Source organism: Anolis sagrei, chromosome 12, assembly GCF_037176765.1.
Source record: "Anolis sagrei isolate rAnoSag1 chromosome 12, rAnoSag1.mat, whole genome shotgun sequence".
In the NCBI taxonomy this organism is placed as follows: Eukaryota; Metazoa; Chordata; class Lepidosauria; order Squamata; family Dactyloidae; genus Anolis; species Anolis sagrei.
The window spans coordinates 7,364,794-7,386,305 of NC_090032.1; the positions used below are offsets into that span (position 1 = coordinate 7,364,794).

Below are 21,512 nucleotides of genomic sequence, written 5' to 3' on the forward strand. Positions count from 1 at the left end.
ACAATATAATACAATAATAATATATACTGTATTATATATAATAGAGTAATATAACATAATATATATAATGTAATTCTTTATTTAATATATATTATTAGACACATATAATATAATAGGGTGATATATCCTATATATATCCTCTTCGCTGAGCCTGGAACCCCAGGTCTCGGCGGTGGTCAGGGGAGCTTTTGCACAACTAAAACTTGTGCGCCAGCAGTGCCCGTACCTTGGGAAGGCTGACTTGGCCACAGTAGTCCACGCTTTGGTTACATCCCGTTTAGACTACTGCAACGCTCTCTACGTGGGGTTGCCTCTGAAGACTGCCCGGAAGCTGCAGCAAGTCCAGCGCTTGGCAGCCAGACTACTAACGGGTGTTGGGTACAGGGAGCACACCACTCCGCTGTTACACCAGCTCCACTGGCTGCCAATTCGCTTCCGAGCACAATTCAAAGTGCTGGTGTTAACCTATAAAGCCCTAAATGACTCCGGCCCGGTTTACCTCTCCGAACGTATTCTCCCCTATGAACCATCAAGATTACTAAGATCGTCTGGAGGGGCCCTGCTCTCGGTCCCACCAGCCTCACAGGCGCAGCTGGTGGGGATGAGGGACAGGGCCTTCTCGGTGGTGGCCCCGCGGCTCTGGAAATCTCTCCCGCCAGAGGTTAGAACCGCCCCAACAATCCTGACATTCAGGAAACAGGTGAAGTCGTGGTTATGGAGACAGGCTTTTGAAGAATGAGACAATGATCTGGATGGAAGACGGTCTATATTCAATTTTAGTACGACGACTGACCACGGTAGTTTTAAATATATGTGCCTTTTAATGTTTTATTGTAATGTGTATTTTGATATTTTACCGATTGTATGTGTTTTTATGGTTGGAAACCGGGCTGAGTCCCTCTTATGAGGTGAGAAGCTCGGTATATAAAACTTTGAAATAAATAATAAATAAATATATTATAATATATTATATAATATATATTATATTATATTGCTGTATTATTTGAGTCTACAGTAATAATATAAAATCATATATTTTATATATTATATTATGATCTTGTATATAATATAATGTAATCAATATATATAATCATGCAGTGTCTATACTATAGACTCACATACTATAATAGAGTAATATAAAATAATATGCAATAATAATATATAATATAAACTAATATATTATATATATAATAGTTTATAATATATTATAAACTATATAATATATTATATATATTATTTTATATATTATAATATATTAGTTTATATATATTATAAACTAATATATTATTATATATAAAATAATAGATATATGTAATAGAGTCTAAATTGCAGACTCCTATAATGTAATAGAGTAATATAATATAATATAATATAATAATATCCAAATTATGTCACAAGATTTCCAAAGTGCAAGGCTTGTCAATGGTTGACAAGGCTTGTCAGTGAGGGGCAAGATGGCGGCGACTCGAGAACTACGACTCCCAGAATGCCTCAGCGGTCGCGTCCAAGGCACGCCGCCGCCCTGGGCTGCTGGGAGTCGTAGTCCAGAGGCGCTTCCTTGGGCCTAGGCGAGCCCGGTGGCCTTCGGAGGCTTCTGCCGACCGAGTGAGTGGCCTTGCTTCCTCCTTTCCTTCCTCTGTTTCCCGGCTTCCCGGAAATGGCGACGTCGACGGACCCAGAGCTGGAGGAGTTGCTTGAAAGTAAGTAAGGCGGGAATGCCCCAGTTGGGGCTTTGGAGGGGAGTTTGGAACAGGAGCCTTAGGAGACCAGACTCCCAGGCGGAGAGTTCCACTGCTGAACAGCTCTTCTTACAGTCAGGAAGTTCTTCCTAATCATAGAGTTGGAAGAGACCACCGAGGCTATCTAGTCCAACCCCCTGCCAGGCAGGAAAAGGACAATCAAAGCCCTCCTGACAGATGGCCATCCAGCCTCTGTTTAAAGGCCTCCAACGAAGGAGCTTATACCAGACTCTGAGGCAGAGAGTTCCGCTGTTAAACAGTTCTCCTTACAGTCAAGAAGGTCTTCCTAATCATAGAATAATAGATTTGAAGAGAGCACCTAGGCCATCTAGTTCCCCTGACAGATGGCCATCCAACCTCTGTTTGAAAGCTTCCACCAGACTTCGAAGCAGAGAATTCCACTGCTGAACAGCTCTTCTTACAGTCTGGAGGTTCTTACTAATCATAGAGTTAGAAGAGACCACCGAGGCCATCTAGTCCAGCCCCTTGACATGCAGGAAAAGCTCAATAACACCCTACCCCCCTGACAGATGGCCAGCCTCTGTTTAAAAGCTTACGCCACACTCCAAGGCAGGGAGTTCCACTGCTGAACAGTCAGGAAGTTCTTCCCAGAATCATAGAGTTGGAATAGGTCACCTAGGCCATCTAGTCCAGCCCCCTGCCTGGCAGGAAAAGCACAATCAAAACCCTCCTGACAGATGGCCATCCAGCCTCCTTTTAAAGGCCTACAATGAAGGAGCGTATACCAGACTCTGAGGCAGAGAGTTCCACTGTTAAACAGTTCATCTTACAGTCAAGAAGGTCTTCCTAATCATAGAATAATAGAGTTGGAAGAGACCCCATGGACCGTCTAGTTCAATCCTCTGCCATACAGGAAAAGCACAATCAAAGCCCTCCTGACAGATGGTCACCCAGCCTCTGTTTGAAGTCCTCCAACGAAGGAGCTTATACCAGACTCTGAGGCAGAGTTCCACTGTTAAACAGCTCTTCTTAGAGTCAGGGAATTATTCCTAATCATAGAATAATAGAGTTGGAAGAGAACTCATGGGGCATCTAGTCCAATCCCCTGCCATACAGAAAAAGCACAATCAAAGCCCTCCTGACAGATGGCCATCCAGTGTCTGTTTAAAGGCCTCCAAGGAAGGAGCTTCCACCAGACTCAGAGGCAGAGAGTTCCACTATTAAACAGCTCTTACAGACAGGAAGTTCTTGGAGAACAATATTCAGTATGCACTTTTTTTCCGCTCCTCCCCGATGCAGGTGCCCTTGATGACTTTGATAAGACCAAGCCCACTGCTGTGCCTCCCTCCTCCGCTGCCACCGTTGGGGACAACAGCAGCAGCAGCGCTGAGAAATCACCGGGAGATGCTGCAAAAGTATGGAAAGTTAGATAAACTTTCAGTGCTGAGTTGGGGGGACATTGTGGTAGCAAAGAGAGCTTGGGAAAGTGTTTTCTTCTGGAATGAATCCCTCATTCAGCAAGAGAGTAGAATTCAGGAAAATGTAATTGGGATCTCTGATGGGAGGGTCATGAGGGGGTGTCACAGGGGTTGCCAAAGACCATCAGAAAACATATATTTATTTTATTTTTATTTTCATTTTATTTATTCAAGTAAGGGGGGTCACAAGGGGGTTTCAGAGGGGTCGCCAAAGACGGTCAAAAAACATATATTTTTGATGGTCATAGGAACCCCTTTGGCAGAGAAGGTTGAAGATCTCCCCGCCTGTCCTTCTCTTCCTTTGGCAAATCCACCAAAAGCCCTCCTCCACTGCAATTGGCTGACCTCTCACTCGAGGGCTGTTTCTGAGGCTCCAAGCAGGAAGGGGAGAGCAGACATGCTCATCGCATGGCAGCGTAGTGCGGATGTACAGGCGAGGGAGAGCGTACGAGGCTGGAGCAAGGTTCTCTCCAGCAAGTCCCTTCAAGGCATGGGGGTTCTGTGTGGGAAGTTTGGCCAAATTCTATCGTTAGTAGGGTTCAAAATGCTCTTTGATTGTAGGCGAACTATAAATCCCAGCAATGACAACTCCCAAATGTCAAGGTCTAATTTTCCCAAACTCCACCAGTGTTCACATTTGGTCATGCCAAGTTTGGGCCAGATCCATCATTGTTTGAGTCCAAAGTGCTCTCTGGACGAAGGTGAACAACAAATCCAAAACTCAAGGCCAATGTCCACCAAACTATTCCAGTATTTCCTATTGGTCATGGGAGTTCTGTATTCCAGGATTGGTTCAATTCCATCACTTGTGGAATTCAGAATGCTCTTGGATTGTAGGTGAACTATAAATCCCAGCAACTACAACTCCCAAATATCAAGGTTTATTTTCCTCATACCCCAGCAGTGTTCACATTTGGGCATATTGAATATTCATGCCAAGTTCGGTCCAGATCCATCATTGTTTGAGTCCACAGTGCTCTCTGGAAGTAGGTGAACTACAACTCCAAAACTCAATGTCAGTGCCCACCAAACCCTTCCAATATTTTGTGATAGTTCTGTGTGCCAAGTTTGGCTCAATTCATCGCTGGTGGAGTTCAGAATGCTCTTTGATTGTAGGTGAGCAATAAACCCAGCGACTACAACTCCCAAATGTCAACGTCTAATTTTTCCCATCACATTTGGACATATTGAATATTTGTGCCAAGTTTGGTCCAGACGATTCCTAACAGGAGCAAAACTACAGTTATGAAATAGCAGTGCAAATAATGTTATGGTTGGGGGTCATCACAACATGCGGACCTGTATTAAGGGGTCGCAGCATTAGAAAGGTTGAGAAACACTGTAATAGAATCATTTAACTGAGCTGGCTTCTTCCTCCTTCTTCTCTTCTCAGGATTCCCTCTTTGCCTCCCAGGAGAAGTTCTTCCAGGACCTCTTTGACAGTGAGCTTGCTTCTCAGGCCACCGCCGAATTTGAGAAGGCCATGAAGGAGTTGGCTGAGGAGGAGCCCCACTTGGTCGAACAGTTCCAGAAGCTCTCGGAGGCAGCGGGCCGAGTCGGTGAGTCGCTGACCGAGGGTGGGAAGCCTATGTTTTGAAATTTTTGGTTGCTGATGCAAAGCTTTGTTTGTGAGAGGCCAATCTCTGCCATTCAGGGAGCATTCCTGACCTATCCTTGGTTTCATAAAACATCTCTCTGTATGGAATTGGAATTGGAGTTTTCCGGGCTGTCTGGCCATGTCCCATTCTCTCCTGACATTTCACCCACATCCATGGCAGGCATCCTCAGAGGTTGTGAGGCTTGTTGGAAACTGGGCAAGTGGGATTTGTATATCTGTGGAATGATGTCCAGGGTGGGAGAAAGAACTCTTGTCTGCTTGAGGCATGTGTGAATATTGCCCTTGGTCACCTTGAGTAGCATTGAATAGCCTGGCAGCTTCAAGGTCTGGCTGCTTCCTGCCTGGGTGAATCCTTTGTTGGGAGGTGATTAGCTGGCCCTGATTATTTCTTGTCTAGAATTCCCCTCTTTTCTGAGTGTTGCTCTTTATTGGAAACTATTGGAAACTTTAACTTAGGTGATCCCTCATAGTCCGAGGATGGTGATCCTCCAAGTGTAGTGTCCTGGAGGTGGGTCGGTAGGTGACTGTGGAGCGGTTCGAATCCAGGTAAAGCAGGTTGAGCTGTGTTTGTCAGCTCCAGCAACTCATGAGGGGACACGAGTGAAGCTTCCCACAAGCATGGTAAAACATCAAAACATTTGGGTGTCCCCTGGGCAACATCCTTGCAGGTCAATTCTCTCACACCAGAAGCAATTTGCAATTTCTCTAGTCGCTCCTAACACACACTTAGGCTATCCCTCGTTGTCCGAGTAGGATAATCCTCCAGGGTGGGTCCGTAGGTGACTGTGGAGCCCTATTCTTGATTTGCATCTTCTCCCACAGTGAGGGCATTGGTTTCCAGGTGGAAGGCAGTCTTGGTCGGGGTTGGCTTGATGTACCTTCCTCTTGGCACGTTTCTTTCGCCCTCCAGTCGTGCGTCTTCAAATTCTGCAGCACTGCTGGTCACAGCTGACCTCCAACTGGAGCGCTCAAGGGCCAGGGCTTCCCAGTTCTCAGTGTCTATGCCAGAGTTTTTAAGGTTGGCTTTGAGCCCGTCTTTCAATCTCTTTTTCTGCCCACCAACATACCATTTTCCATTCTTGAGTTCGGAGTAGAGCAACTGCTTTGGGAGACGGTGCTCGGGCATCCGGACAACATGGTTGGTCCAGCGGAGTTGATGGCAGAGTACCATTGCTTCAATACTGGTTGGTGGTCTTTGCTTCTTCCAGCAACTAGAAACTAGGCAAGTGGGGTATGTATATCTGCGGAATGATGTCCTGGGTGGACATCCTTCTTGTCTGTTGGAGGCAAGTGCGAATGTTGCAGTTGGCCACCTTGATTAGCATTAAATAGCCTTGCAGCTTCAAAACCTGGCTGCTTCCTGCCTGGGAGACTTCTTTGTTGGGACGTGTTAGTTGGCCCTGATTGTTTGCTGTCAGGACTTCCATGCTGGACCACCCCAACAACCACCATGTCAGACCACTCAAAGAAGCCACTGAAATCCACCAGCATGTGGACAATTTCAACAGAAAGGAGGAAACCTGAAAATGAACACTATCTAGCTACCAGTATTTAAAAACTCCAAAATCAGGACAGTAAATAAAGAGCAACACTCAGAAAACAAGGAAATTCTAGACAGGAAATTATCAGGGCGAGCTAACACCTTCCAACAAAGGATTTCCCTGCGGCAGAAAGCAGCCAGGCTATGAAGCTGCAAGGACATTCAATGCTAATCAAGCTGGTCAATTGCAACATTCACACTTGCCTCCAACAGACAAGAGTTCTTTCTCCCACCCTGGATATTATTCCACAGGTATATAAACCCCGTTTCCTAGTATCTAACAGACCTCACAACCTCTGAGGATGGCTGCCATAGATGTGGGTGAAACGTCAGGAGAGAATGCTTCTGGAACATGGGCTTACAGCCCGGAAAACTCACAGCAACCCAGACTATAGACTTGTTCTGGAGGATCCAGAGATTCCCATAGAGAACATGGGAAAAGTTAACATTATAAACATGAAAGGACAACTGTATACATATTTCTCAGAAGCGAGGTCCATTCCTTTCATTATACAGAGACCTGGTTGAACGATTCTGGGCATTGGCACCCTCAGGATGAACATTTGCTTAGCTCTGATGTATAAGTAACTTCCATCAGCAAAGTGAACTTTGCCTGGCGTTGATCAGAGCTCGCTGAGGTAGCTGTTAGAAAATCCGTGTGAATTTATTCCCAGCGTTTGGGTATTTTTAGATGCGAAGTGGGAGTGGATGTTTGCTGCTGCCAGGCCTCTTTATACTGAGGCTGCTTCAGAGCGACACTGCGTTGTCAGTTCTGAGAGAGAGATACTTTTTATTTCTTGTCTTCTTTCTTAACACTCAGAGCTGAGACTCTGGCCCATCACAAAACAGTTCATAGGATCATAGAGTTGGAAGATTTGTTTATTTGTTCTGGAGAGAGTCAATCACAAACAAAATCATAGAATCCTAAAGTTTGAAGAGACCTCTTGGGCCATCCAGTCCAAGCCCATTCTGCCAAGAAGAAGGAAAATTGCATTCAAAGCACCCCTGACAGATAGCCATCCAACCTCTCTTTAAAAGCCTCCAAAGAAGGAGCCTCCACCACACTCTGGGGCAGAGAGTTCCACTGCTGAACAGCTCTCACAGTCAGGAAGTTCTTCCTCATGTTCCTTTCCTGTGATTTCCTGTAAACTGCGAGGCGGGGCGTAGGGGGAGATGCATTCGGACGAGTAAGCTGGGCCAGATCTGTATAGCTTCAAACTACAGGAAAGGAGATTCCCCCTGAACATGAGGAAGAACTTCCTCACTGTGAGAGCTGCTCATCAATGGTGGAGTGTGGTGTGAGGCTTCTTTAGAGGCTTTTAAACAGAGGCTGAGTGACTATCTGTCGGGAGGGCTTTAAATGTGATTTTCCTGCTTTTTGGCAGGGGGTTGGACTGGATGGCCCACCAGGTCTCTTCCAACTCTATGATTCTATGCTTTTGTTCCTAATTGACTCTCTCTGGAACAAAGGTGGCTTACAAATTAAATCAAATACATTAAAAAAAGAACTTCTGACTCAACCTACGCCTGTATTGCTGCAAACAACAGATATCCAGGACACATGAAAACATGTATCCCAGTATGAAAATTTACTTACTTACTTACTTAGGTGATCCCTCGTTGTCCGAGTAGGATAGTCTTCCATGATCAGTATCCTGGAGGTGGGTCCATAGGTGACTGTGAAGCCCTATTCTTGTTCTGCATCTTCTCTTACAGTGAGGGCATCCGTTTGAAAGTGGAAGACAGTCCCAGTCAGGGTTGGCTTGACGCGCCTTCCTCTTGGCACGTTTCTCTCTTTCGCCCTCCATTCGTGCCTCTTCAAATTCTGCAGCACTGCTGGTCACAGCTGACCTCCAACTGGAGTGCTCAAGGGCCAGGGCTTCCCAGTTCTCAGTGTCTATGCCAGAGTTTTTAAGGCTGGCTTTGAGCCCATCTTTCAATCTCTTTTCCTACCCACCAACTTTCCGTTTTCCATTCTTGAGTTTGGAGTAGAGCAACTGCTTTGGGAGACAGTGGTCGGGCATCCAGGCAACACGGCCAGCCCAGTGGAGTTGATGGCGGAGGACCATCACTTTAATGTGGGTAGTCTTTGCTTCTTCCAGCACGCTGACGTTTGTCTGCTTGCTTTCCCAAGAGATTTGCAGGATTTTCCGGAGGCAGCGTTGATGGAATCATTCCAGGAGTTGCATGTGATAGTAATATTGTAGAATTTTATTTTTTAAAAAACAAGAAATTTAAAGCAAAATGGCTGTATATCCCTTCAGAGTCTCCTAAGTGACCTTTTCCTTTCCTTTGCAGGGAGCGATCCCTCATCCCAGCAGGAGTTTACTTCCTGTTTGAAAGAAACGCTCAGTGGCTTGGCGAAGAATGCCAATGACTTGCAGGTAAAAAACCCCCAGTGGAATGGGAAGGCATGGGTGGGGGAGACCAATAGGGTGAAGTGAGGGTCCCAAAGCCTTGGCTACTCCCCTACGTCCTTGTTCTGAAATGTTCTCTGTGACAGTCCAGCCCCCAAGACCCCCAGGTCTTAAAGTGTAAACACAACAGAAGGTTTAATACTAAAGAAGGTGGTCCTGATCATCAAGACTCTCCACATCTCTCTCCAGCTAATACCTTACAAATATTTGGTGCTACAGCAGTGGTTCTCAACCTTCCTAATGCTGCAATCTCTTAATACAGTTCCTCATGTTGTGGTGACCCCGTACCATAAAATTGTTTTTGTTGCTACTTCATAACTGTCATTTTGCTCCTGTTATGGATTGTAATGTAAATATCTGATATGCAGGATGGATTTTCATTAATTGGAGCAAATTAGACACAAATACCCAAGACACCCAAATTTTAATACTGGTAGGGTTGTGGGGGGGGGGGGGCATAATTAATTTTGTCATTTGGGAGATGTAGTTGCTGGGATTTATGGTTCACCTACAATCAAAGAGCATTCTGAACTCCACCAATGATGAAATTGAACCAAACTTGGGCATGCATAACTCCCATGACCAACAGCAAAGACTGGAAGTGGTTGGTGGGCATTGACCTTGAGTTTTGGAATTGTAGTTCACCTGCATCCAGAGAGCACTGTGGACTCAAACAATGATGGATCTGGATCAAACGGCATGAATATCTGGTATGCCCAAATGTCAACACTGGTGGAGTTTGGGGAAAGTAGACCTTGACATTTGGGAGTTGAAGTTGCTGGGATTTATAGTTCACCTACAATCAAAAAGCATTCTGAACCTCACCAATTATAGAATTGAGACAGACTTCCCACACACAACTCCCATGCCTGGAAGTGAGCCTCCCTCCTGCTTTGCATGCTGTCACTTCAGCTGAGTGTTTAGAAATCCAGTTTAAGCATCCAAAGAAAATAGTGGAGGCAAAAGGACCCAGGGAAAAGCAAAACAGCAAACGCCCCTAAAAATGGCCACTCTGACTGTTGCCTTCTGTGCCATTAATGTTAGTGGCTGCCCTGTTTTCTGCCCCCACTTGCCTGCAGAATGCGAGCGTGAGTGAGGAGGAGCTGGCGAAGACCATGGAAGGCCTGGGCCTGGAAGATGGGGAGGGTGACGGGAACCTCCTGCCCCTCATGCAAAGCATCATGCAGAACCTCCTCTCCAAGGATGTCCTCTACCCCTCCCTCAAGGAAATCACAGAGAAGGTAATCCCTGTTTCTCCTCTCCTCCCCCCATTTCCCACACTTTTCTCCTGGCCAGGTGACTCTTTGGAAGACTGGCCTGTGTGTCATAGGGGGCAATGATAATATTTATTATTTACTTATCGTATCAGAAGCAATCTTTTGTACATTTTTCCCTGGTCAGTATCCGGAGTGGCTCCAGAGCCACCGAGAATCTCTGCCTCAAGAGCAGTACCAGAAATACCACCAGCAGCACAGCATCATGGGCAAGATCTGTGAGCAGTTTGAGGCGGAGCAGCCCCTAGACGGTGAGACGGAGCACAAAGCCCGATTTGAAAGGATCCTGGACCTCATGCAGCAGGTGAGTTGGAGTAGCTGGGTGGCTGGGGGTGTTGGAAGTCAAGGAATGCAGGGCAGGGGAACCCCCTTGTCCTCTGCTAACACTCTTTTCCCAACTCCTTTTTAGCTCCAAGACCTGGGACACCCTCCTAAGGAACTTGCTGGAGAATCGGTGAGTACGTTAGAGGGAGGACTTTCTCATCCATCTTGTGAAACAAGACAAGTGGGATTCAGTTTTAAATTGAAGCAAATAGTCCATAAGAGTTCTGAGCTCCAATCTTCATTGGCCAAAGACATTTTCTTACTCTGCAGGGTTATGTGTGTTGTAGATCAGCCACTGTCTAGACATTGAGAGCTGGACCTTAGGGAAGGCTGAGCGAAGGAAGATAGATGCTTTTGAACTGTGGTGTTGGAGGAAAGTTCTGAGAGTGCCTTGGACTGCAAGAAGATCCAACCAGTCCATCCTCCAGGAAATAAAGCCCGACTGCTCACTGGAGGGAAAGATACTAGAGACCAAGCTGAAGTACTTTGGCCACATCATGAGGAGACAGCAAAGCCTAGAGAAGACAATGATGCTGGGGAAAGTGGAAGGCAAAAGGAAGAGGGGCCGACCAAGGACAAGATGGATGGATGGCATCCTTGAAGTGACTGGACTGACCTTGAAGGAGCTGGGGGTGGTGACGGCCGACAGGGAGCTCTGGCGTGGGCTGGTCCATGAGGTCACAAAGAGTCGGAGACGACTGAACAAATGAACAACAACAAAAAGATCAGCCACCAGAGGTTTAACTGATGATTTAGAGAGGATTGAGAGCTTTCCTGTGTCACAAAGCAATGGCCTCTCAAATCTGGGAAATTCAAGTCTGGGAAATGTTGGTTCTCTCTGTGAAGTGCAGGGCCTCAAGGCCATTCAAGAGAGTCAGAAGTAGCAACAGCAGATAAGGAATCAAGTGAAGAGCTGAGTGATAAGGAGGGTTCCCAGGGGAACCCACCTGTAGTTATGGAAATCAACAAATGTCTTGGTTTATAAGTCACAGTTGAAAATAGATTGCATTGTTCAGAGAGATTATTTATTTGTTTGTTTATTTGCAACGTTTCTACCCTTCCTTCCTCCACCCGAGAGGGGACTCAAGGCAGCTTACACTTAAGCAACTATTCGATGCCCTTCAAAAACAATGTACAGTTCCAATAAACTGAACACATTTAAACACGTAAAACATTTAAACACGTAAAACAACGTGGAAAAGTTGTGGAGGGAAATTCATGGGAAATGGAACGATTTCATGAGTGTCTATTAAACAACAAGATCAGGTTTAGGCAACGCTGCATTAATGTGAGAAGCTAAGCCTGAGTTCTCTTGTTCCTACTTCAAATCAAGCTTTGATTTTGGATTTAATATATCCTGGATGTTTTCTATGTTCCTGTTTATGTACTCCTGTTCAAGTCTTACTTGTTATACCTTCTTGATTGTGGACTTATGCTGTATCTGTGATTCCTGGCTGTTCCTGGACATTGTCGCCTCTGGAACTTCATGGGATATTTGGATTCTTGTTTGATTATCATCTGTTGCTAAACCTTTTTGGGATTATATATCTTCCTTTCTTATTCCTGCTTTTTTATATGTTCTTAATCTATTTTACAATAAACTGTTTGCTTATATTCTTGGACTTGTGTGGTGCAGTGCTCATAGGTGTTTCCAGACCTGCAGGGCAACAGCGTGGTGCCCCCCTTTTTTTCTTTCCTGTTAGTTCTTGCTCCTTACATCTTTCTGTTCTCCTTTTCCAGCCACCTGGCCTGAACTTCGACCTTGACGGGCTGAACCTGCCAGACGCCGCTGGTGCCGGAGGAGAGCAGTGTCGGATCATGTGACGTCCCCCTTCTCAATGAGGAGACTGTGGCCATGGGGGGCCATTTCTTGGTGGGATAGCAGTCTTTTCTTGAACTCACCAGATGCCTGAAGGAGGCTGAGCCAACACTAATAAGATGATAAGTGATTCGTATGAAAGCCCAAGTGGGTGTGAGGGTGGCAGAGACTGATCCCCTCACCTCTGGTAAGGGCTCTGCTGCTGTTCTGATGCACCCTTTTTCTGCTGCTGCCTATTGGCGCCTCCTGAGGAGTCACACAGATGAAGCTAGAGAGCTAAGCCTCTCTCTCCTAGTCTTTGTTTCCTGATGGTGGGGATCGTTTCTTTTTCTTTTGCTGGCAAAGAAGGAGGAGAAAATGCCCCACTCCTGCCTGGTAGCTGGTAGCTCCTCTTAGGCCAAAGCTATGGCTTCATATACTAGACACTTTGATGAGGCACACAGATTGGCCAGGACAAGGCCACCCTCTCCCTTGCCATCTTGTGTGTACTCTCTGTCCACTTTGGACACACACTTTTTAATCAAATCAGCTGCCATCAAACACCAGTTCTTGCTCAGCACAAGAATAGCAGGCAGCTCCTCCTACCCCCTTCGTATTGTTGCTGCTGCTGCTTTTAACACCCTGCCTTCCCTCTTGACTTAAAGCTACCCCTTTCCTGGCACTGTTGGGTAGCAACCAGTTGCTTCTCGTAATGTAGAACACAGTGCTTTGGAAATGGAGCTTCCTGGTAGGAGGAACAACAGGGTTAAAGGGAGAACAGGGTGGACAGATCACGGTTGGAAGCCAGGTTGATGGAACGGAGGGGAGGAGGAAACATAGTCAGGTGGCTGGGACTTCTTCCTTTCCTGAGCCTGACATGATATGAATTGGTAAAAGGCATTTGTCAAAATAAAGATAGACATTGATTCTTGGACTCTGAGTCTTCTGCCTTTGACTAAAATCAGGGGGTTCTCGCAACAACATTCCATCTAGCATTTGCTTTCCTAGAATGTCTATTGACTGGCCTCGTCCCCCTCCCTGGTTCAATTACATCCATAATTAAACTGTGGAGCTCACTGTTACGATGTGTAGAGATAGAATAGAGTTGGAAGAGACCTCATGAGCCATCCAGTCGAACTCCATTCTGCCAAAAAGCAGGAATATTGCATTCAAAGCACCCCCGACAGATGGCCATCCATCCTCTGTTTAAAAGCTTCCAACGAAGGAGCCTCTACCACACTCCGGGGCACAGAGTTCCACTGCTGAACAGTTCTCACTGTCAGGAAGTTCTTCCTCATGTTCAGATGGAATCTCCTTTCTTGTAGTTTGAAGCCATTGTTCCATTGCGTCCTAGTCTCCAAGGAAGCAGAAAACAAGCTTGCTCCCTACTCCGTATGACTTCCTCTCACATATTTATACATGGCTATCATATCTCCTCTCAGCCTTCTCTTCTTCAGGCTAAACATGCCCAGCTCTTTAAGCCGCTCCTCATAGGGCTTGTTCTACAGACCCTTGATCATTTGATTCACCCTCCTCTGGACACATTCCAGCTTGTCAATCTTTCTCTTCAGTTGTGGTGCCCAGAATTGGACACAATATTCCAGGTGTGGTCTAACCAAGGCAGAATAGACGGGTAGCATGACTTCCCTGGATCTAGACTCCTATTGATGCAGGCCAAAATCCTGTTGGCTTTTTTTGCCGCCACATCACATTGTTGGCTCATGTTTAACTTGTTGTCCACGAGGACTCCAAAATCTTTTTCACACGTACTGCCCTCGAGCCATGTGTCCCCCATTCTGTATCTTTGCATTTCATTCTTTCTGCCTAAGTGGAGTCTCTTGCATTTGTCCCTGTTGAACTTTATTTTGTTAGTTTTGGCCCATCTCTCTAATCTGTTCAGATCATTTTGAATTCTGCTTTTGTCTTTTGGAGTATTGGCTATCCCTCCCAATTTGGTGTCGTCTGCAAACTTGATGATAATGCCTTCTAACCCTTAATCTGTCATTAATAAAGATGTTGAACAGGACCGTTCAACATCTAGCTATGAAGGTGAATGATTTTAAAGGCTGTTTGGATAAATCCATGGAAAAGAAAGGGGCTGTCTGTGGCAACTGGTCAGGATGGCTTTAGCTAACTGTCAAATGCTAACTGCAATTTTTCATGCTAGGAGCGACTTGAGAAACTGCAAGTTGCTTCTGGTGTGAGAAAATTTGCCATCTACAAGAACGTTGCCCAGGGGACGCTCGGATGTTCAATGTTACCATCCTTGTGAGAGGCTTCTCTCATGTCCCTGCGTGAGGAGTTGGAGCTGACAGAAGGAGCTCAATCCGCTCTCTCCAGATTTGAACCGCTGACCTGTTGGTCATCAGTCTTGTCGGCACAAGAGTTTAACCCATTGAATGCCTGTTATTCTGAGGCCCCTTCCACACATCTGTATATAATCCACATTGAACTGGTTTAAATGGCAGTGTGGACTCAGATAACCCAGTTCAAAGCAGATATTGTGGATTATCTGCCTTGATATTCTGAGTTGTATGACTGTGTGGAAGGGCCCATTCTGAGGCTGCCTTAGGCCCGTTCTACACTGCCATATCATCCAGATGATCAAAACCGACAATCCACATGATCTGCTTTGAACTGGATTATATAAGACTATAATGCGATATCATCCAGATGATTAAAAAAAAGTGATCTGCTTTGAACTGGATTATATGAGTCTACACTGCCATATAATCCAATTATCAAATTGAACAACCTGCGTGATCTGCTTTGAACTGGATTATGTGAGTCTCCTATGCTATGTCATTGAGATTATCAAAGCCAACAATCTACGTGATCTGCTTTGAACCGAATTATGCAAATCCACACTGCCATATAATCCAGATTATCAAAGCCGACAATCAACATGGTCATCCTTGAACCGGATTATGTGCCATACAATCCAATTATCAAATAGAACAATCCATGTGATCTGCTTTAAACTGGATTATACGAGTCCACACTGCCATATAATCCAGATTATCAAAGCCGATAATCAACATGGTCATCTTTGAACTTGATTATGTGAGTCATCATTGAGATGATCAGAGGTGACAATCCACATGATCTGCTTTGAATCGGATTATATGAGTCTACACTGCCATATAATCTAGTTCAAAGCAATGTGGATTTTATATAGATGGGACCATAGCTTTCCTCTGTAAAATGTACACAAAGACTGGAAGGGGCGGCTGTCCCAACCCAGAACAAGGCTGAAAAGATTGGCTGGTGAGCAATGTTTTGGTAAACATTGCCGCTCTGCCCGCGCACCTCGCTGGTAACTTCCTCCATCCGCGGCAGAACGGAAGCGCCTCAGCGGCGGCTACTTCCGGCTTCCGGAAGACGAGGCGAGAAGTGTCGCAAAAGGCTGCTGGTTGGCTGTCGGAGGGGGCCGTCAAGCGCGGCGGCTGAGGAGAGAGAAGGGGAGGGTGGGGGGAGAATCTCGGCGTCGGTTGGGCGATGGAAATGGCGGCGCCAGGCCGGCCAGGAGGAGAAGGCGGTTGGGGCTGCGACGGAGGCGGCGTCCAGGGAGCCCGAGCGGCCTTCAGAGGTAGGGGAGGCGGAGGAAGGCCGGAGGGAGGCCTGAGCCCGTCCTGGCTTAGGCCCAACTCTAGGTCCAGGTCTAGGCCTAGGCCCAGGCCCGTCTGAAGGGCTCCCTTACGTTCCCTTGCCAGGGCAACGCAAGAGCCAGCCAAGCTTTGCTTACAAAAGGGACTCAAGCCAATTGGCAAACCAGTTCTCGCCTGCAACACCTTCTCGACTAGGAGAAGAATGCTCTATTTCAGACCCAAATAATAATAATACAATATTATAATTATATCTTTTATATTACAGGTAATATTTCTAATAATCTATATCAATAAAAATGTCATGTTCGTTTGTGGGATTAACAGAACTCAAAAACGGGTTGTTGTAGGTTTTTTTGGGCTAGAGGCATTCTCTCCTGACGTTTCGCCTGCATCTATGGCAAGCATCCTCAGAGGTAGTGAGGTCTGTTGGAAGTAAGAAAAAGGGTTTATATATCTGTGGAATGACCAGGATGGGACAAAGGACTCTTGTCTGCTGGAGCTAGGTGTGAATGTTTCAACTGACCACCTTGATTAGCATATAATGGCCTGACAGTGCCTAGAGCAAACTTTTGTTGAGAGGTGATTAGATGTCCTTGTTTGTTTCCTCTCTGTTGTTGTGCTGTTCTAATTTTAGAGTTTTTAAATACTGGTAGCCAGATTTTGCTCATTTTCCTCCTTTCTGTTGAAATTGTCCACATGCTTGTGTATTTCAATGGCTTCTCTGTGTAGTCTGACATGGTACTTGTGCCATAAATGCAGGCAAAACATCAGGAGAGAATGCCTCTAGACCAGTGGTTCTCAACCTGGGGTCCCCAGATGTTTTTGGCCTACAACTCCCAGAAATCCTAACAGCTGGTAAACCAACTGGGATTTTTGGGAGTTGTAGGCCAAAAACATCTGGGGACCCCAGCTTGAGAACCACTGCTCTAAACCATGGCCATATAGCCTGAAAAAACCTACAACAACCTAGTATTCCGGCCATGAAAGCCTTCGACAATACATAGAACTCAAAAACCACTACATGAAATGACACGACATTTGGAAACAATATACCTAACAGTCCAACGAATGTCCATCACCCATAAACACACACACAACCCCAGCGGAACAGACTTAAAAAACCCCAAAATACACCATATATACATATACACATACACTCATATACATATGCACATGCACACATTCGTACACACACACATATATATTTGCACAAACACACACACATATACACAATATGCATGTACACATATAAACACACAAATACACAAATATATACATGTACATACACACACACATATATACAAATATATACACACACATACACACAAATCACATATACACGGACTGGGCCACAGCAACGGGTGGCAGGGGACGGCTAGTATTACAATATAATGGTATCTTTATAAATAAAAATGTAATGTTCATTTGTGTCCAATTCTGGGCACCACAATTGACAAGCTGGAATGTGGCGCAACTGTCTGGGAGTCAGCTGCATTAAGATCACTACTGACCGAAAGGTCATGACTTCGAAGCCACCCTGGGTTGGAGTGAGCTTCTGACCCATTTGTGTAGCTTGCTGTCAACCTTTGCAGCCCGAAAGACAGTTGTATCTGTCAAGTAGGCAATTTAGGTACAACTTATGCAGGGAGGCTAATTTAGGACACCATAAAAATCTCCAGCAAGCATCCAAAGAATGAGGAAGTACTTCATCAGTGTCACAAATGGACAGTGAAGCAACAGCTCCCCTGGTGGCCAGAATACCCTCATGAAAAAGCTGGAATGTTCAATAGCCTCTGTGTGTATGTCTATATATGTTGTATGTCAATGGCATTTGAAGTTTGCCATGTGTATGTACATTGTAATCCACCCTGAGTCGCCTGCAGGATGAGAAGGGCAGAATATAAAAATTGTAAATAAATAAATGTGTCCAGAGGAGGGTGATTCAAATGATCAAGGGACTGGAGAACAAGCCCTATCAGGAGCGGCTTAAAGAGCTGGGCATGTTTAGTCTGAAGAAGGGAAGGCTAAGAGGAGACATGATAGCCATGTATCAATATGTGAAAAGAAGTTATAGAGAGGAGGGAGCAAGCTTGTTTTCTGCCTCCCTGGAGACTAGGACGCAATGGAACAATGGCTTCAAACTACAAGAAAGGAGATTATATCTAAACATGAGGAAGAACTTCCTGACTGTGAGAGCTGTTCAGCAGTGGAACTCTACCCCGGAGTGTAGTGGAGGCGCCTTGTTTGGAGGCTTTTAAACAGAGGCTGGATGGCCATCTGTCAGGGGTGCTTTGAATACAGTTTTCCTTCTTCTTGGACTGGATGGCCCACGAGGTCTCTTCCAACTCTATGATTCTATGATTAACATAAAAACTGCTGAATGAATTGACACCAAATTTGAACACAACACACCGATCAGGCCAACAAGTGACCATCACTCATAAAAACACTGAAAAACACAGCAGAAGAGATTTAAAAAACCAAAAATAAAAAAATAATAATTACATCACATGTGCAAAACCACACATATACACAAATATATACACACACAAAGCACATATACACAGACTGGGCCACAGCAGTGTGTGGCAGGGGACGGCTAGTAGTACAATATAGTAATATATAATACTGATATTGTGCTAAGCTAATAATATATTGCATGTATATTTATCAGGTAAGTCGCTCTGAGTCGGGCAGCAAATAAATGCCACAAATAAATAATAAATAAATTCTTCACAAGCACTAAATCCCTCCCACTTGCTCCAATGGCTGTTTTCGTCGCCACATTTGCAGCCCTGGCAAACTTTGGCCCTGTAGGTATTGTGGACTTCAACTCCCACAATTCCTTGACAGCTGTCTTGGCAAACTTCGGCCCTCCATGTGTTTTGGGCTTCAACTCCTATAATTCCTAACAGCCGTCTCGGCAAACTTCGGCCCTGCAGGCGTCTTGGACTTCAACTCCCACAATTCCTAACTGCCGTTTGGGCAAACTTCAGCGCTTCAGGTGTTTTGGACTTTTACTCCCACAATTCCTAACAGCCATCTGGGCAAACTTCAGCCCTCCAGGTGTTTTGGGCTTCAACTCCCACAAATCCTAACTGCCGTCTCGGCAAACTTTGGACTTCCAACTCCCACAATTCTTAACACTCATCTGAGCAAACTTTGGCCCTCCGGATGTTTTGGACTTCAACTGCTACAATTCCTAACAGCCTATGGCTGGAGGGCTGGAGTTTGCCCATGACTGGTGTACATTACACAAAATGCACAATATCAAATAAAACAGATCAACAAATAGCACATTACATAAACCTTATACAACAAGCTTAATAAATACGATATGTGCCATTAAATATTCCCTAGGCCTCAGGCCGCTGAGGCTGTCTGTAAAAACATTATACTAAAGATCCTAGAACTCTGCTTCTTTAGCCTGTGTAAATATTGCCAAGTCTGAGATAGTCTTCAGGGATGTGCCTTACCAATAACTGCCTGGTCATTGCCTATTACAGGTTATCGGAAAAGGCCAGGTTCCACAAAAAAGTTTTAACTTATGAATAAAAGGCCAGTAAAGAGGGGGCCGATCTCTACACAACAGACATCATTTAATTCTAATTACATATAGCTCTAAACTACAAACTGGCTTCGAAAGTGGATTTTCAGCTTCCCTTTTGTTGGTTAGCACTATTTCCCCCCACTTACTTCCAACAAATTGTTTATTTCTGCTTGTTGTTTATTATTTAATGTTTATAATTTTTTAAATATTTTTTGCTTGCTGTCAGCCTCCCCGAGTGCCTTTGTGGAGAAGATCGGGGTATAAATAAAATTTATTATTGTTGTTATTATTTTAACATTAACAAGTGAATCTCTTAGAATTTTATGTCTCCAAACTTGTATTATTTGAGTTGCACAGTGCTAGAAAAAGTCTCCTTTAGGAATGTGAACTTCCTAATTATATGAAACGTTTTCCAAGAATCTGCTTGTGCTTGGCTCAGAGAAATAACATGTGTAGCCATTTCAGGCCCTGTGTATTTCCTCTTTCACCTCCCAAAATGTTGGAATTAAACTGACTCTTGGTGCAAATGTGGAGGGTGTTTGGTGGATGGAAAAGCAGACCCACAATGACCCTTAGATAAAATCTTTCTCCTCTTTCCCTACTCAGTCTGACAGCAATTCTACAGTGCAAGTTACGACAAAACTCCAGGATCTGCTCCAGTAGAAGAGCGGGGTAGGAAAGGTGAGTGAATGTCTTTGCAGTTGTCCCTTTTAGGGGAGCATCTCAGCTTCTGCAGGAGTACCAAGTGGGTTGAGTAAGTGTCTCATTCTGGGAAGTGGGATGTGATAGTTGCCATTGTTAGTATCGTGTATAGAAATAAAGTTTTACTGCTGGGAAAATCTTTTTTGGGAGTGACAGAGTGGCCTCCGTGGAAGGTGTCAAGTTCCAGGTTACAAGAACTCTAAGGCAAATGCATCACTGAGTTTTCTTTTGTTCAGAGGTGGTTTGCAACATGGGCTGAAAGAGGGTTAATTGTCCAAGTGCTTCCAATGAGATTCCATGGCCAAGGTGGGATTTGAACCCTGCTCCTGAGAGTTGTAGCCCAATGCTCAAATAACAACACAACCCAGGCTACCCCTTAGTGGAGGATCACAATCACAAGTCAGTAAATCTGTGTGTGTTCACGTGATTGTGCATATGGTAGGGAGGTGTTGTGTTCTGCGGGGAGGTTTGTTGTATTGCATGTTACTTGTTGTTCAGGCATACCTAGAGCATTGTTCAGACAAGCCTCTTTGCAAATGTGGGAGAGGTGGCCACTACCACATTTAAACAACTCAAACAGTTGTTTATTGTCGAAGGCTTTCATGGCTGGAATCACTGTGTTGTTATAGGTTTTTCGGGCTATATGGCCATGTTCTAGATCAGGGGTCCTCAAACTAAGGCCCGAGAGCCAGATACGGCCCTCCGAGTCATTTACCTGTCCCTCGCTCAGGGTCAACCTAAGTCTGAAAGCACTTGAAAGCACACAACAACAACAATCCTATTTTATCAGCCACAATTCCCATTGAAATACTAGAATCATAGAGTTGGAAGATACCTCATGGGCCATCCAGTCCAACCCCCTGCCAAGAAGCAGGAATATTGCATTCAAAGCACCCCTGACAGATGGCCATCCAGCCTTTAACAAGTTTATATTGGTTAAAATTGTTCTTTGTTTTAATTATTGTATTGGTTTTAAGTGTTTTTGCACTACAAATAAGCTATGTTCAGTGTGCATTGGAATTCATTCATGGTTTTTTTTTTCTTTCAAATTATAATCCGGCCCTCCAACAGTTTGAGGGACTGTGACCTGGCCCTCTGTTTAAAAAGTTTGAGGACCCCTGTTCTAGAAGCATTCTCTCCTGGCGTTTCGCCTGCATCTATGGCAAGCATCCTCAGAGGTTGTGAGATCATCTGGAGAGGCCCTGCTCGCGATCCCACCTGCATCGCAGGCGCAATTGGTGGGGACGAGAGAGAGGGCCTTTTCGGTGGTAGCCCCTCAACTCTGGAACTCACTTCCTAAGGACATCAGACAGGCCCCAACTCTGGCAGTCTTTAGGAGGAGCTTGAAGACTTGGTTGTTCCAGTGTGCCTTCCCAGAATAATGATCCCATAGCACTTTGTCCTCCAAAGCACTTTACATTTTAGGTCTGCTTGTATGTTTTCCACAAACGCCACTACCACCTTTTCGCCCATGCTCCAGCATTATTTTCAATTTTAATTTTA

At 45.0% G+C, this 21,512-nt stretch overlaps 2 protein-coding genes across 2 annotated transcripts in view; both read left to right on the forward strand.

Annotated features, from left to right (window-relative positions):
- Positions 1 to 1,529: 1,529 nt before the first annotated feature.
- Positions 1,530 to 13,083, forward strand: PEX19 (peroxisomal biogenesis factor 19). Its single transcript, XM_060758131.2, has 8 exons — positions 1,530 to 1,700; positions 3,000 to 3,115; positions 4,572 to 4,737; positions 8,635 to 8,720; positions 9,833 to 9,994; positions 10,155 to 10,331; positions 10,437 to 10,481; positions 12,092 to 13,083. Exons 1-8 carry the CDS (start codon positions 1,658 to 1,660, stop codon positions 12,173 to 12,175), a joined length of 879 nt encoding a protein of 292 aa, XP_060614114.2. The 5' UTR covers positions 1,530 to 1,657; the 3' UTR covers positions 12,176 to 13,083.
- Positions 13,084 to 15,521: 2,438 nt separating this feature from the next.
- Positions 15,522 to 21,512, forward strand: part of DCAF8 (DDB1 and CUL4 associated factor 8) — a 36,962-nt gene continuing 30,971 nt past the window's right edge. The window contains exons 1-2 of the mRNA XM_060758130.2: positions 15,522 to 15,738; positions 19,914 to 19,988. The gene's annotated coding sequence lies outside the window, so the exon portion shown is untranslated. The remainder of the gene's footprint in view (positions 15,739 to 19,913; positions 19,989 to 21,512) is intronic.

Excerpts from the sequence above, each read along its gene's own strand:
- PEX19 (XM_060758131.2), top strand. The coding sequence starts at position 1,658 with ATGGCGACGTCGACGGACCCAGAGCTGGAGGAGTTGCTTGAAA. Across the intron at positions 8,721-9,832 it reads AGAATGCCAATGACTTGCAG|AATGCGAGCGTGAGTGAGGA; the intron begins GTAAAAAACCCC and ends ACTTGCCTGCAG. Across the intron at positions 9,995-10,154 it reads TCAAGGAAATCACAGAGAAG|TATCCGGAGTGGCTCCAGAG; the intron begins GTAATCCCTGTT and ends TTCCCTGGTCAG.